The sequence below is a fragment of the Diplotaxodon limnothrissa genome, linkage group LG3 (assembly GCF_057381915.1).
Source record: "Diplotaxodon limnothrissa isolate DT_005_m linkage group LG3, D_limnothrissa_male_GT1.1, whole genome shotgun sequence".
NCBI lineage: Eukaryota > Metazoa > Chordata > Actinopteri > Cichliformes > Cichlidae > Diplotaxodon > Diplotaxodon limnothrissa.
This window is the reverse complement of record NC_140598.1, coordinates 44950228-44965440: the sequence shown is the minus strand read 5'-3', so window position 1 is coordinate 44965440 and position 15213 is coordinate 44950228. Positions and strand designations below refer to the sequence as shown.

Sequence of the window (15213 nt, the reverse complement as noted above, 5' to 3'; positions counted from 1 at the left end):
CATACGGGTCCACATTTCCAAAGCAGGCTATTTTTTGCAAGTACCGTCTCTTTGCATCCGGACGCAATCTGGCTCTATAAAGTCCTTTTTCTTTTGAGCTGCTTTTAAGTATGGTTCGTAGCGGTCTTCTTTCCAACAGTGTGTTTGTTTTGATTCGTGGCCTGCTAAAATGGTGCCACTCTCCCACAATGCATTGCGGTGTGACAACTCCAAAGCCCTATGGCATCCATTGAGCGTAATGCTTCCCAGTCATTCATAATCCGAGCTCCGCGTTCGTGACATAATTGAAGGAATCCCTGCTCACACCGCTGACTCACACACTCACCGGTGATATCCAGACAGCTTATGATATTTTCTCAAACTGCTGCGCTGAAAAAGTTTCCAAAGAGCACGCTGTGTGAGACGATAAACATCATTCAACCTTTTAACCTGTGGCTTCCACATATTTGTGAAACAGAAAATGATGACATCGCTCAAATAATCAGAACATAGAACAGTTGTCCAACAGTCAAGTTTCTTTTCTGCACTAGTGTACACACAAATCACAACAGCAGTTGCCTCAAGGCGCCTGCTTCATTGCATTAATGTCTTACCAGGAAACCAAACGTCTGCATCTGGAGACTTGATTCAAAAGGCAATAAAAACCAAAACAAATGTTTAAAAAAAAAAAAAAAAAAAGAATAAAGGAAAAATTACAATTTCACAAATGTCAAACATTTTTTAATTAAAATTCCTCTTTTTTTTTTCCTATTAAAAAGTTGTAAAAATGAGTCCAAGGCCTTGATGCCGTAGCATCTAGCTTTGTTATTTTTTGTGTCATACAGTCTGTGTATTTATTTACTTATATTTCCTGAACAGCGCACAAACTTTTTCTTTAAATTAATATAAAAACAACAACAAAGTCAGACATTCAGCAGCAAATCTAACCTTGTTACATGAGAAGAAAAATCATAAACAGAAAATAAAAGTCTGTATTCTTGTTACTACAGCCGTAAAACGTGAGGCCAAACTGTCACCAGGAGTGTACTGAAACATAAAATATTTTTATTTCATGATTAAAAACATTTCCAGTACATCTGCGCTGCAGGATCTCATCACACTGGGAAGCGTTGTTTGTTTTTTGGAAGCAGCCATCATTCTTCCGTTTCACCTGAAACAATGTCCCGGTTAAAAAATAAAGCTTTAACACCAATTTCCCTTTACAGTAAGTAGTGTTTGTCAGAGCTGGTGTGTTATTTTGCTGCGATACACATCTCTCTTATTTTTGTTTCTCTTTCCTCAAACAGAAATTTTTACCTCATTAAGAAAAACCCAGCACACATTTAAAAAGCTCTCAGGACACAGGGCCTTCCAGCAGGAAGAGAGAACGACAGACAGAGATACTTTTCCTGAATCTTAGCACCTTATTTAAGTTGGAAGTAACCTTGTTTGTTTCTTTTCCCCTCAGGCGGCTTGTAAAAGGTGACAAACAGCATTTAGCAGACAGCAGATCACCGGGTCTCTGAATGGCTTCAGACCTTTCAACCTCTTCACGACTCCAAAGTAGCTTTAAGACCATTTGTGCTTTTGCCTGCGTGTTGCTCCCCCACCCAGCCCCCTTTCTCCTTAAAAAAAACAACAACAAAAAAAACCAAAAACCAGCCCCACTTTACTCAAGAACAGACGACTCAAAACTCTCAATTCGTTCACATTGATCGCTCCTCACCGTGACGAGTAAAGGGAATAGCAAACACACTTAAAGATTCATTTTTCTGAAATGAATAAACTGAATACGTCTGTGATGATTTTCTTTTCTCCCCATCTTTTCAAAACAATTAAAAACACCATAAGCCTGTATAAAACGTTACTTTTTATCAAGTCTGTGTTTTAAATTCACAATCAATGATCGAGAGCAGGAAATGTCTGGAGCAGCAGAGCCGAGCCTCTGTGGTTTCTTCGCCGTCCACGCGATCGTGGTATTCGCAGATGACTCAAGAGTTTGTTTTATTCTGCTAGAGAAGCTTCTTGTGGGAGGTACAACACAGGGACTTCTTTTTTTTCCTTTCTTTCTTTTTGTGTGTCCACAAGATGACATGAGCACGATAAAACAAACCATTATGTGCCAATACCTGAGTCTATTATTCAGTCTTTTCTCTGTCCGTTTGCATTTCATGTGGTATTCTCATCCTTTTCTGTCTCCGAGCATCACTCCTCCCCTCAGGTGTGTCCCGGTCCTATGTTACCGTGGTGGAGTTCTGCCCTCGGATAGCGCACCAGGCCATGAAAACGTCTCTGTGGAGAAGAGAGGATGATGAAAACATTAGGTTCAAGCAGGTCTGAGTAAGATGCACTTGTAATCCAATTTTAGGGGTTTGAAGACAAAGATCCATACTGTTCACATTCCAATAATTTGTTCGGAAGCTTGTCTCTATACTTTTCTGTCAAAACTACACAATGCAAACCAAAAGTTTATTTCAAGAGCTTGTTGTGAGAACACACTAAATAAATAAATACATAAATAAATGGTTGGTATACCTGTGATCAGAACTAGAAAATGTTACATTGTATCATCATCTCTTCTAAAAAAAACAAAACAGACTATAAGAGGCTTTTGGACGAACAAGCAATTAGTTTTTCAACTATTGAGAGGACATAAAGGGCCCCCCCATTGCCCCCTGTAGATCCACCCCTGCCTCTGATACCAGCCTTCATCGGGTATTTAAAGAAACACAATGGAAACACCCAGGCAATTGTTTTAGTCTTTGACAAAATTATTTTTTTTAATTTCTTTCTTGCTTTTTAAACTGTAACTTTAATCAAAGAGCACCATGAAGTTCTTTGATTTTAAAACTAAATATGTTCTCAGAGCTGAAAACTGAACATTTTTGTACCTGAAATATTTGAGGGTGGGGCATCTTTATGTCATACAGTGCCATGTTGGTCTTTCAAACAGGAATCTTGGTCAAATGTTTAAATTTCTGTGTTTTGGTGAATTTTTATGCACGAGTTGAGCGGACGATCAAGATTTTATTTTCATGTTTTTTTAAACCAACTTTGACATCTGGTGATCCGATACAGTCTAAGTGTTTCTCTCGTCTCTTATTTAGCTTTGTTGAATTTTCATCTAACCAGCCTGTGGTGGGGCGTGGTCTGCAGCACGGCTGCGAGGGAGGTGGATGCATCTGAGAGGCACCTACAATCGCACCTCACCGACTTAAAAGACAATGAGCTAGAGTCCTGTGAATCCTGTGGTTGTTGTTGTGTATGTGTAGGTGCAGCTAAAAAGCTGTGACTGAGTGCTGTAGAAGAAAACTAATAAAAGAGTGCTGAAAAGCGTTGAAACGTGGTCGGGTCTGTGGTGGGTTTGTTACACAGCCATTATAAATATATTATACTGATATATTGCTAATTTTAGCCATCACTTACACACCAATAAGACTCTAATCTAGAGGAAGTAAAACTGAAGGTTTCAGTAGGTGAACCTGTGGATTATTAACCGTCTTTTCCAACCGATCTCAGAGTCACTATGCTTTGACTCTGTGTTTCTTTGTTAAACAGCATCTTTACGACCACCTAAAGTACTTCAAACCTCTGGAAGTGAAGCAGAGCACGCTGTGGAAACATTTAAAGTACTGACGCACACTCCAGGAGTCGAGTTTAGGTCCGTCTGTACGCACCTGCAGTGTGTGGCGACACACTCGTTGCTACAGTACTCTTTGTCCCAGTCTTTGCTCTCCACGGCGGGGTTTGTGCAGCCGGCGCGCACGCAAATGTTCGGGTTGGCGGTGGGAGTCACACTCGGGCCAGGAGCAACATTAACCTCCACCTCCATCTGAGAGGGCGGACAAAAAGAAACACCGAAATTTATGTGAATGTGTATTCATCCAAACACTTAACAGTAAATGTTCGACGTGTTCGAAGTTCAGCGGCTCACCCCTTCCTCGCCTTCAGCCACTTCCTCTCCTCCCGTCACCTCACCCGTGTGTCCAACCTCCACCGCCAGAGCAGAGGTGGTGGCAGACACTGTCGTGGGGGTTTCCCCCGTTGACGTCACAATGATCGAGGCGCTTGAATCTGACTGGCGTGCTGAAGGCACTACCTTAAGCGGCGGCGGAGCAGTGGTGGCTGCCGCCGCCCCTCCTCCACCACGCGGTTTGGCCTGGAGAGGCGGGGGCGCCTGGGCGTGCACCATTTGCTGCAGCCGGGGTGGAGGAGGGGTGCTCTGCATCTGCTGCAGCGGCGGAGGCTGGCGGGGCGAGGAGGCGGTCGTCACCGTAGCTGACATGCCGCCGGAGGGTAGCGGTGTCTGCTTGATGATGATTTTGGTGACGGGGGCAGTGTTGAGGGCAGTGCTCGCTGGTGGAGGCTGCGGTTTGATGGCCCCGGTGCGGGACCGGGTGGTGACCTGAGGCAGGTCCAGGATGATGTTGGAGGTACAGATGTTGGTGATGGTGTTCTCCTCTGGGTTGTAGTGCTGCGACCTAGTTGGCCGGGTGGGCGGGGTGGGGGCGGGGATGGGCGTAGGCATGGCTGTGACCACAGGAGCTGGGGCTGAAGGTGGGGGTGATGGTGTGGTTTCCATGACCTCAATAGGTGCCTGAAGAGAGGAAGAAGAAGAGAAACGTTTAGGTGGATATTTGTGTTGCTCTGGTGTGTCCGCACCAGGACAGCAGAATGTATCCTAAACTTTACGATGCAGAACATCAGAACTACCAGATTTACAGCTGGAGTTCCAAAGCATCAGGATAGAAACTGTTTCTCGATGAGACGAGACATTTTTAAACTGTAAGAAAACCATTCTCATGGTAGGCAAAGCTCTTTGATAAATCATCAGTGTGTACTCAGTGCTCAAGGTTTACACGATTTAAATCATAGAACTTCAACTTCAGCTCTCGTGGTGAGAGCAGCAACTGATGTAGCTACACCTTGAGCTGGCACCTGCAGAACAGGCTGAGACGTTACACCATGCTCAGGTAGACTGGCAGACACTGGCAGGGCCACCATCCCTTTCTCCACCAAGCCAGACACAAGAGCAGCCTTCAGCTCAGCCTTACGCAGAGCTGTGGAGACACAAATGCCATAAAATGATGCCACCTCATGCAGATCCCTCTTCCTACAGGCGTCCAGCTGGACAAGCGAAGGATTTTCCTTGAATCAGAATCAGAATACTTTATTCATCCCGAGGGAAATTAGGGGTTACAGCAGGCAGCACGCTAATGGCGCATGCGCACTCACAAAGGAACCTTCTGACCAACTTTACACAAACATCACATTGGGGAGACATGTCAGAAAGGTAGGCTGATAGGAAAAACAACGAAAATACACTACATGAGGTAAGAGGAGGAGAAAAAAAAACTCCACTCAGACTGAGCTCCTGGTGGGAGAACAGTTTGATAACAGAAAAAACACCTCAGCACAAAAGCACATGACTATCAATACACCATAGAAACACAAGACAAGCAACAGGGGCGGGTAAAGGGTAAGAGAGAGCCGGCGTAGACAGCGCATCCGGTCCTGCAGCATCTGCGCTGGTCCAGTTGACTGCTATCTTCCCCGGTAGGGCACAAGCATCGAAGGCGTTGGAAAGGGAGGGGGATGAGTGAGTGCTTGTCAGTGTAAGTGTGTGTGTGTGTGTGTGTGTGTCCAGAGTTCAGCGGAGACAGTGTCCTTCGCACTATCAGGCTAAGTAAACAGTCTGCCAGCCAACCCAGGTGGCCTACACGGCAATATCAAAGGTAGCCATTAAAACTAAAACTACCTGAGGCTAATAATAACAACAAAGAAGAACCACCTCCAATACACAAATCAAAAACAGGTGGGAAATATGTGTGGCCACAGGGTTAACCAATAAATAAAATTAACACCGACCCTCTCCTCAGACCTGCCTACTAAAATCTTAGCCTGCTTAGCTTCTGGAGTGTACCAGGCTCGAGGCAACTTTAAAGGCTAAGCATTAAGTGCACAAAGCACCGACAAGCCTACCCTCGACAGGGAACTAATCCCCACCCAGGATTACTCCGAAATTAAAAAAGGCAAAATAAAAAATGAGTGCCTGAAGGAGGAGCTTACGCTCAGCTAGACACTCCCCTTTGCTAACTGGAGAGAGAGCGCAGCAGATATAATACAACTAAACAAGCCACCGGCAAACAACTCACTAAAACTCAATTGCTGTTCCTTCCATTCAGATCCCGGACGAGCCCCCACATTGTTACGTTCCCCCCGAAGGGGTCTAGGCATGCGAGTGAGGGGACCAGTAACAAATGAGTCCAGAACAGAATGAAAGGAAAACAGAGAGGTGGTTTTTAGTAAATAAAAGTCTTTATTATAGATAATCTTAACATAAAGAGCCAGCAACGCCGTTTTACCAATAACACTTGGAAAAAGGAAAAAAGGCTGCAACGACAAAGAACACGAGCCAGGTGCAATATATCAGCCACCTTTCATGTTCAGGCAGACACACACTGCAGTAACATGGCAGCAGCTGGCTCTTCACTTCCTTTCTGGGGCAGTGAACATGGTACATAATATCTGTAGAAAAGTTGGACTGAAGGTCAGAGCTATGCAGACTGATCATTGAATCACCGCAGTCACTCCCCACTGCCACCACACCTGAGCACAGAGCACATCTTCTTATATACAGAAACTCTTCATGGTTTAAGTTTCTCATCGTATTGCATCACGTGTAACCATTTCCTTTTAATAAAATCCAGATATGAGTTATTGAACCACATGTCCTCATAACAACTGCATAATGAGTGAAAGATGTTACAACTCATCCACATGGATACAGCTGAAAGTTACAGTATTAGTCTGAACTGGTCTGGTGTTGGTGCCTTTGAGATTTTTCTTATCTAAAATATTTTAGGTGTATGTGCAGAACACTGAGAGGTCTGCTTCTTGTCAATTATTAGTAGAAATGCATGCCTGTGCACAGCACCTGCACAGTTTATGAATGCAGCTGCATCAGGACTCATCTAGTCCAGTCTCTGCAAACTTTATTCATCTGTGGTGCCACATTAAAGTCATGGGTGCTGATACTGAGTAAGCAATAGTAAATTCATCCTGTCATCCCTAACCCCTCACTGATATACACTGAGGTGTAGAAAACAGTCGTCAAATGTCGTCTTTATGAGGGAACGATTAAAGAGTTAAACCCTGTGTGATCAGGACATCATGCTAGCATACCTGTGGTTTGTCTGCTTCAAACTATCAAGGTTTGACTCACCTGAGAAATGAGACTGGCTCTGTACTCTGCCAGCGCTTTCAAGTAATCCTTCTTTGCTGCTTCGTTTTTCCTCTTGTAAACCTAAAAATGATAAATATTAAATGACTACACAAGCACATTTACAATCTTAAAAACCTTGAAGGAACCAAAGAAACCCTCTTACTTGTTTCTGCTCCTCCCCCAGACTGTCCCACATGGACGCCACGATCTTGGAGACCTCTCCGAAAGTCGCGTTGGGGTTTTGTCCCTTAATAGCTGCCTGTGTGTCCCTGAAGAACAGAGCGTAGGCCGACACAGGTTTCTGGGGCTCGTTGGGATCCTTCTTCTTCTTCCCCTTCTTCCCCCCTCCTGCTCCTCCTTTCCTTCCCGTAGCAGAGGAGACGCTGGAGGTCGGCGCAGACAGCGGGGATTCAGACGGGGAGGGATCGAGGGAGATGACTCCAGGGGAGACGGCCAGAGAGACCGGAGATTCGACTAGGACGCTCTGATGGAGGATGAGGAGGCAAAAGGGCACGTTGGAGTAAATAAATGAGATGCATTTTCAAACAGATGAGTGCCAGACGCTGGTTATATTTAAGACTCACCCTTCTGAAGTCGTCCATGTCATCATCCTGGAGCGAGCTGGTGGGCGAGGCTGTGGCCGACAGCGGGTTTTCGGGCGACTGCGGCCGCTGAAGTATGTTCCCGCCGCCCAAGCCGAGCCCCAGTTGAGCACTGAGCTCTGATTGGTCTATAGTGGTGAGCTGATTGGACCCCAGTAAACCCTGGCCCATGTCACCTAGAGGGACGTCGATGGTTACCGGGGACGAGCTGCTGAACTGAGAGCCAATGGGATGACCGAGATCCTGGGATAGGGAGGAGGAGAAAAGGGGCGTTACTTAAAGAGGAGACTGAAGGTGGGTAAAGGTTAAAATGTCACGTATTCCTTACCATTCCCAGTGACGACCCTAACAAAGTATTCCCTCCTGACTGGGTCATGACTCCAAGAGTCAGGTGCTCCAGTCCCTGAGAGGCCGCACTAACAAAAGTGGACGCGAACGAGGGGTCGTCACCTTCAACGACGGCGTTCCCAGGTACCACCACGCTGTCCGAGGGTCCAGTTTCTGACAGCTCCCCGAAATGGGACACGACATCTGACACGGAGAGGGCAGAGTCCGGGTCCAGAGAGATGGGAGGGATCTCGAATTCCTCATCGCCAAGGCTGGGAGTGTGGAACGTCTGGTGAGCACGGGGAAGACAGAGGAGAGGAAGAAGTAGTAGTTAGGATCTAACATCACTCCGACACTTGGTGAATAAACTCTCATATGTTGTGAAGATCACACTAAACCAACTCCAAACTTTTATCACTTCTAAGCCTCCCCGAGCCCCCACCCCTACCAAAGTTTTCTCTGACACTGATTTCATACTGTGTTTTCCATTTACAAGTTCTGACGATGATGGATTGTTCAGGCCTGGGAACAGGAAGCTCCTTGACAAGAACTTGCTAATAGCTGGAGTGGAAAACCAACAGAGGCAGCTGATCTTTGTTCAGTTAACCTATCAGAAGGAGTAAAGCTCAGTTCAATCAGGGTTTTTCCCTTTAATAAACAAAAAAAACTCACAGCTTTAGCATAGAAACTGTTAAAGCAGATTTAAAACCGGCTAAAACCAGGTGCTTGTTGAGATGTTTTACCTGATGATGCCATAGTCAGCTAAGCAGCTGCTTGCACATTTACATAATGACTGTTCCACAAAGTGCAGCCTGCTTCAGCTTTTAGGTTCCCGTCTATCCTGACGGGAGAGCAGCAGCGAAAAGATGTCAACTTAAACTCTGACTGGCCTCAAACTAAACGTCCATATTCATCATGTGTCTGCAGCTGCATCACTGAAAGCCCCCATCGTTTGACTCACACGCTAGATGAGTCAGTTTTGCAGCTTTTTAAATAGTGTCTCATGACTCATTCTCGATAAAAAGCCTGTTTTCTACAGGACAGAATTATCAAAAAGGTGCCTGGATTTGAGGCGGTGGGGTGTGACACTTAAAGCCTTTTTATAAACAGTTCACATCCCACAGGCTCAGGTGGACAGCAGGTTGAAATGACATGAACGTGGTTTAAATTAATCCAGCCTGTCTCCAGGAGAGTGGAACCAGAAAGGGTGCAGTGTCCACTCTGAGTCTGGGACAAGTTGTTGATCCAAGTGGAGAAAGTTTCAGGGTCTTCTTCATGAGCAGGAGAATGGAGCGGTGCACAGGCGATTCACCAGTCCATCTATGCTCCCACCCTCACCTGTGACCACGAGCTCTGGGACATGAATGAAGTTCCTGAGATGCAGGGGGGGGGAAACAAACTTCCTCCAAAGGCACCTCAAAATGCCCCGTAACATTCTGGAGAGATTACATGTCTCAGCTGGCCTGGTGTCTAAGCACTGAGCCCCAGAGCTGGAGGAGATGGGCAGGAGAGGGAGGTCTGGGTTTCTGTGCAGCAGAAGATTGATGGTTTAAGTAAATGCTAGAAAACTGCTGCTACTTAACGTGGCAAGATTGTAAACTGCTATCAAGTTGAGCTTCATTTGTGCTCTGTCGTAAAGGCTCAAGTTAAATTTACTTGCTTACGGTATCAAAACCTCCTCACTGAGAGCATCACTGTCACCTTAAGCTTACTGTCACAGAGGTGCTGTATTAATCATTGCAATCATCGTGAAAACCAGAGAACAGAGTAGGATATGGAAAGGATGCCTTTCTTCCTGCTCTATAAAAATATACCATCTCAAAATGAACAACTCAAACATGCACACAACACAACACAGCCTGTTCCCCTACAGCACAGCAGATTTCAACATAAGCCATCTATTATTTAAAGCAGCAGCACTATAACCCAGCTCAGTGTATTCATCAGCAGAAATATCTTATTTTAATCGTTTTTAAATAGAGTGTTCGACAGCTTCTTGTGTCATTTTTCTCAGTATTAACTTTAGTTCCTCCTCCTTTTTATTTTGGGTAGTATAAAACTTTCTCAGGCAGCCTGTCTGCTGGAACAATGATGACTCTCTAAAGTTAAATGGACATTTCTCTACACTCAATCTTTGTCCCAATAATATATCTGATGAATGGCAGTAAAGGGTAGAGTTATTTCTGATTATTTATGCCCTGTTACAGTTTCTCTGATGCCGCTTGATTTTGCACCTGGTTTGGCTGCTGAACGGCTCTTTGGCATCTTTGCATTATGGCACTCTCCTACAGCTTTCCATTGAGGCTCTTCTGAGCTTTTTTTAAGACCACTCCTGCAACGCACATGTCAAACCTCACCTTTTAGTACCGGCTCAGCTTTTTGGGAAAGCCAATAATAGTGAGTTGTTTATTTTTTTACAAAAAAAGGGATCTATCTTCAAAGACAAAAAACCAACTGGTGTGAAGTTGAGCCAGACCATCAAGTGCAAAGAGGACTTTAGCTCCGTGCTGGATCAAACCCTCCCTGTAAACTTGTCCAGCCCCAGCTTGCGCTACAAATAACTCTCAAAGCTAAGTGCCCGTTTTCTCAAAAATAAACAGACTATAAACGTCTGAAAAACTCACAGGGTCACTTACAGTCGCTTATCAATGTTCTCCAGATGTTTTCTTAACAGTCTCTTTGAAACATCTGGATAAGAGATTTTACAGTGTGCCCTGTGGAAAAATTCTAACTGATGGCAAAGTGTGCAGTCTTTGAGAACGTTTGAAAATTTTCTTGAATTATTGGATATTAAATCTCTTCAGGTCTCCACACATTTTTCAAACTTAAATATATACATATATAATTAGCAAAAATACCCAAAACATTTGATTAAACTGATGCAAAATCAATGACAAGGGTTTCCAAAAGACCTTTTACCATGTGGAACAGCAGCTCTGCTTCCCTACTGTACAGTGCAGCTTCTGTTGATAAACAGTCTTACAAATGCTGGATGCTCACATTAAATGCAGCTACCAAATGACCTTTGAATATGTGCAAGTATCCAAATAGGACTAAATATTTATACTCCTGGATCTTTATGACATCAAAAAAAGGGGATGGCCCTAATATATAGTCATCTACTACGCTCAAGCCCCACCCACCTACCGTTCAAACCTCACATTTGCAGGAGGTAGCCAATCAGAAAGAAGCTGGCTTAAAGGTGGGAGGAACTGAAACAGCTCGTTTCAAAGGGCAGTAGAAGATAAACAAGGATTATTTTTGAACCGTTAATCATCAGAGTCCAAAAGTAAGACTTGGTCTTTTACAATCTTTCTAGGTGACCTATCGCCAAAATAAAAAACAGGAAGGTAAACTGTGCAGCAGGTGGTGAGATAAGAAAGAGCTTTTCAGTGACTTTTACAGTGGTCGGTTTTTCTTTTACATGCCTTTATAATGTCATTAAAGCCTATCACTTAAAATACTATGCACTGGCAGTTTAATACCATATTTTTAAAAAAAATTGGTTTCTACTAAAGAAAAATCAAGTCTTCAGCAGATACATTTTTAGACAGTATTTTTTAGGGGGACAGAGTTTAATTTAAATCAGCTTAAACCCAGTTCTGTCAATAAAATGGCCAAAAATAACAGAACAGAGGCCAAATTTCACTTAACTAAAGCAACAAAGACTGTTTGCCTCAACTACATATGGACCAAATATGCATATGTCCACAGATGCCCTATCTGAGCCAGGAAAAAGCCTGTGTATCTATAAAATATATGAAGAAGTGACACAAAATTTTATCTATGCATTCCTTATTTTTGTCCTCTTTAGCACTCTTAGAGACTTCTAATGCCTTTAACTCTGGCAGGATCTGCTGAGAGGTGGGACCTCTGCAGAAACAGACCGATGCTCGTGTCTCAAGTATAAAGGCTTACCTCTGAAGAGGAGAGGAAGGGGTGGCCGGAACCAGGAATCGTCAGGTAGTTGTCGCTGCCTCCAGGGAACTGAAACGCAGGGGAAGAGAGTGTAACAGTAAGGGAGGAGGGGCGACACCATCATCACAGCAACACAAAGAGCTACCTAAACGCACCGCCAACAGGGGCACACCATAAAACACACATTTACCAGCAAATCTAGCTTAAACTGAGAGTCACAGAGGAGGCTTCCTCTTTACACCTGGTTAGTAAAGAAGAGCTAGTTTGAATATATTGAAAAATCTGCAATTGACACTCTGAGATGCATTTGACTTTAGTAAGAGTAAATATGTTTGTGCAGGTAAAAACAGGACTTCCTGTGGTGCCAGAGGCAAATCCAAAATGCGGTTTTTAAATGACGACTTCATTTATTAAGAGAAAGAAGTTATTCAAACCCATCTGCCCTGTGGGGAAGTAACTGCCCCCTAAACCTAATAACTGTTTGTGCCACTCCTAGCAGCAACAACTGCAACAAGTCTTTCACGTCACTGGAGGAGTTTTGGCCCCCTCTTCTTACCAGAATTGTTTTGATTCAGTCGCATTGGTGAGTTTTTGAGCATGAACAGTCTGTCTAAGGTCAGGCCAAAATGTCTCAATCTGGTTCAAGTCCGGACTTTGAACAGACCACTTCAAAACCTTCATTCTGGTTTTTGGCCTTGCTGGTGTGTTTTTGATCGTTGTCCTGCTGCACAAACTGAGCGCTCTTGAGCTTCCGGACATGAACTGATGGTCGGACGTTCTCCTTTATGGTTAGTCGTCCAAGTCCTGAAGAGGTAAAGCAACCGGAGACCATCACACTATCACCACCATGTGTGATGTTCTTTTTAATGCTGTGTTAGTTTTTTGTAGATGTAATGGGACCTAAACCTTCCAAATTCAGCTTCTATCTCATCAGTCCACAGAATATTTGCATAAATTCTTGGGGATCACCAAGATGTTATTTGGTAAATGTAAGACGAGATTTTGTGTTCTTCTTGGTCAGTGGTGGTTTGCTCCTTGACCTCTCCTCCCATGGATGCTATTTTCATCCAGTCTCTTTCTTACTGTTGAATCACTGACTCTGGCCTTAATAGAGGCAAGTGAGTTGCTTACGTGCTCTTCGAGTAGTTTTGGTAGGTCGGACACTCCTGGACAGGTTCACCACTGATCCAAGGTTTCTTCGTTTGTGGATAATGGCTCTCACCGTGGTTCAGACAGTCCCAAAGCTTTAGAAATGGCAGGGTAACAGTTTTCCAGATTGATAGATGTCAATGACTTTGTTTCTCATTTGCTTCTTTAGATCGTGGCATGTGTTGCTTTCTGGGATCTTTTAGCCTCCTTTACTATGTCAGACAGCTTCTACTGAAGTGGTGTCTTCATTCATCAGGCCTGGCAGTAATCAGGGCTGGGTGTGGTTACTGAAACTGAACTCTGCCTTCTAAAAAAAATGTGATTAATCACTGTTAATTCATGATTTGACAAAGAGGGCAATTACCTTTGTACACAAGGTCAAAAGTAATTGACTGAAGCTGAAACAGGTAGGCACAAAAAACAAATAAACCATCACTGGAGATCAGAGGGTTAAACAGAAGATATGGTTTCAAACAGCCTTATTTCAACACAGGAGAGGAGCATACACTCACATGTTGGCTCCTTAAGTCCAACATGCGTCTTTATCGATTTGTTTTAAGGATGATTTTTAGTCGCACAGATAGGTTAAAGGTTTCTAACCTAAGCTGAAACTATAACTCTCTCTAAAACGGAAATACTCCATTACTCAAGGGTCCAGTACTCGAATAAGCATGCACGGAGCGGCTGTTCAGTCACCTTGTTGTCGGAGTCGAACCCATTGAAAGACTGCGGATCCAGGAACTCCGGATCCCCGTCGTGCTGCCCGGTACCGTCCGTTAAATCCGAGTAAAAATTCAGATCCATCCTTTCAGCTGGGCCTCATGTGTGAGCTGTGAGGCCCCCCTTCTTCGCTGCGATACGACGTCAGGCTATTAACCGGATCTCCTTTCCCCTGATTTTTCCGCCCCTTGTCAGCGTGCGATTGACGGATAGGCTGGTTACCGACCAGCTCCGCCGTTAGCCCGGGTTCTCCTTTAAAAACCCGCCGACAGTGACAGCCGTGGCTGGCAGCCAGCTAAACTGAGCATGTGTGTGTGTGCGCGTGCCAAAAATAGCCCGGCCCGTGAGCTGGCCGGCTCTCTGACGAGGTAACGTGGCCGTTCAACCGTCTTTCTCGCTGACTTTGTCCTATCACGGTTTAGCGTTAGCTGGCTTTGACGCAAGCCTGCAGAGGCGCTCACATTTCAGCCCCCCTCCGCCAGACAGCCCGGTGCTCGTTTGTCTGTCTACCTGCCTGTTACTCCTCCGACGTCTCAGTGACCGTTTAAACGGCAAACCGACCGCGGTCGTGTCAAGGTGTCTGACAGCCAAGGGAAACACACAGAGTCCCCGATTTTTAAGCTTCGCTTTGGCTCGGGCCAGGATCCTCAATGGATCCCGAGAAACAGATCGTGGGTTGGATAAACAGGCAGCGGTCAAGCGACACTGGTGCAAAGCCGGATGTAGGGCGAAGCGGATTTCAAAATAATCGTGGACGAATAAAATCATTACTGGAGCTTCATGTCCTCTTTTACAACATCCATGGATCGTCTCTGTGGTCTTCCTCTTTTTCCTCCTCCCTGGCAACATCTTTTATCCAATATATCAATCACCCTCAACATTTCCAAACTGCTCAACCTCTTCTGTTACAAATCACCTGTCACACTTGTCTCCACCCTGCTTGCACTCTTCTTTACCTCTCTTTGTTGCTTTGTAAGTTTGCCCCCAGGTAACAAAAACGCCTGCACTTCACCCCTTCACTACCTCTAGTCTTTGCAAATGACTTTTCCCACACATGTATTCTGCCTCGCACCTACGGATTTGCGTTCACCTTCTCAACAGATCATACAGCCGCCTGCTCCTCCACCTGCTCCCTACTCTCACCATAGATCACGTTGTCTGGGACAGACTACCACCTCCTGCCTGACCTCATCTGTCAGCCTGTCCATCACCCTTGCGAGTATCAAGAGACTTGCACCTTAATAATGTCTCACTGTCCTCAAACACATTCTGCACCGCCCTCACATACTTCTC

General features: G+C 44.8%; 1 protein-coding gene across 1 annotated transcript; it reads right to left on the bottom strand.

Annotated features, from left to right (window-relative positions):
* Positions 1-976: 976 nt before the first annotated feature.
* On the bottom strand, positions 977-14598 carry tox4b (TOX high mobility group box family member 4 b). Its single transcript, XM_085349432.1, has 9 exons — positions 13897-14598; positions 12052-12120; positions 8135-8422; positions 7789-8049; positions 7368-7688; positions 7205-7285; positions 3914-4576; positions 3657-3811; positions 977-2271 (listed from the first exon to the last, which is right to left on the bottom strand). Exons 1-9 carry the CDS (start codon positions 14002-14004, stop codon positions 2214-2216), a joined length of 2004 nt encoding a protein of 667 aa, XP_085205558.1. The 5' UTR covers positions 14005-14598; the 3' UTR covers positions 977-2213.
* Between the last annotated feature and the right edge of the window lie 615 nt (positions 14599-15213).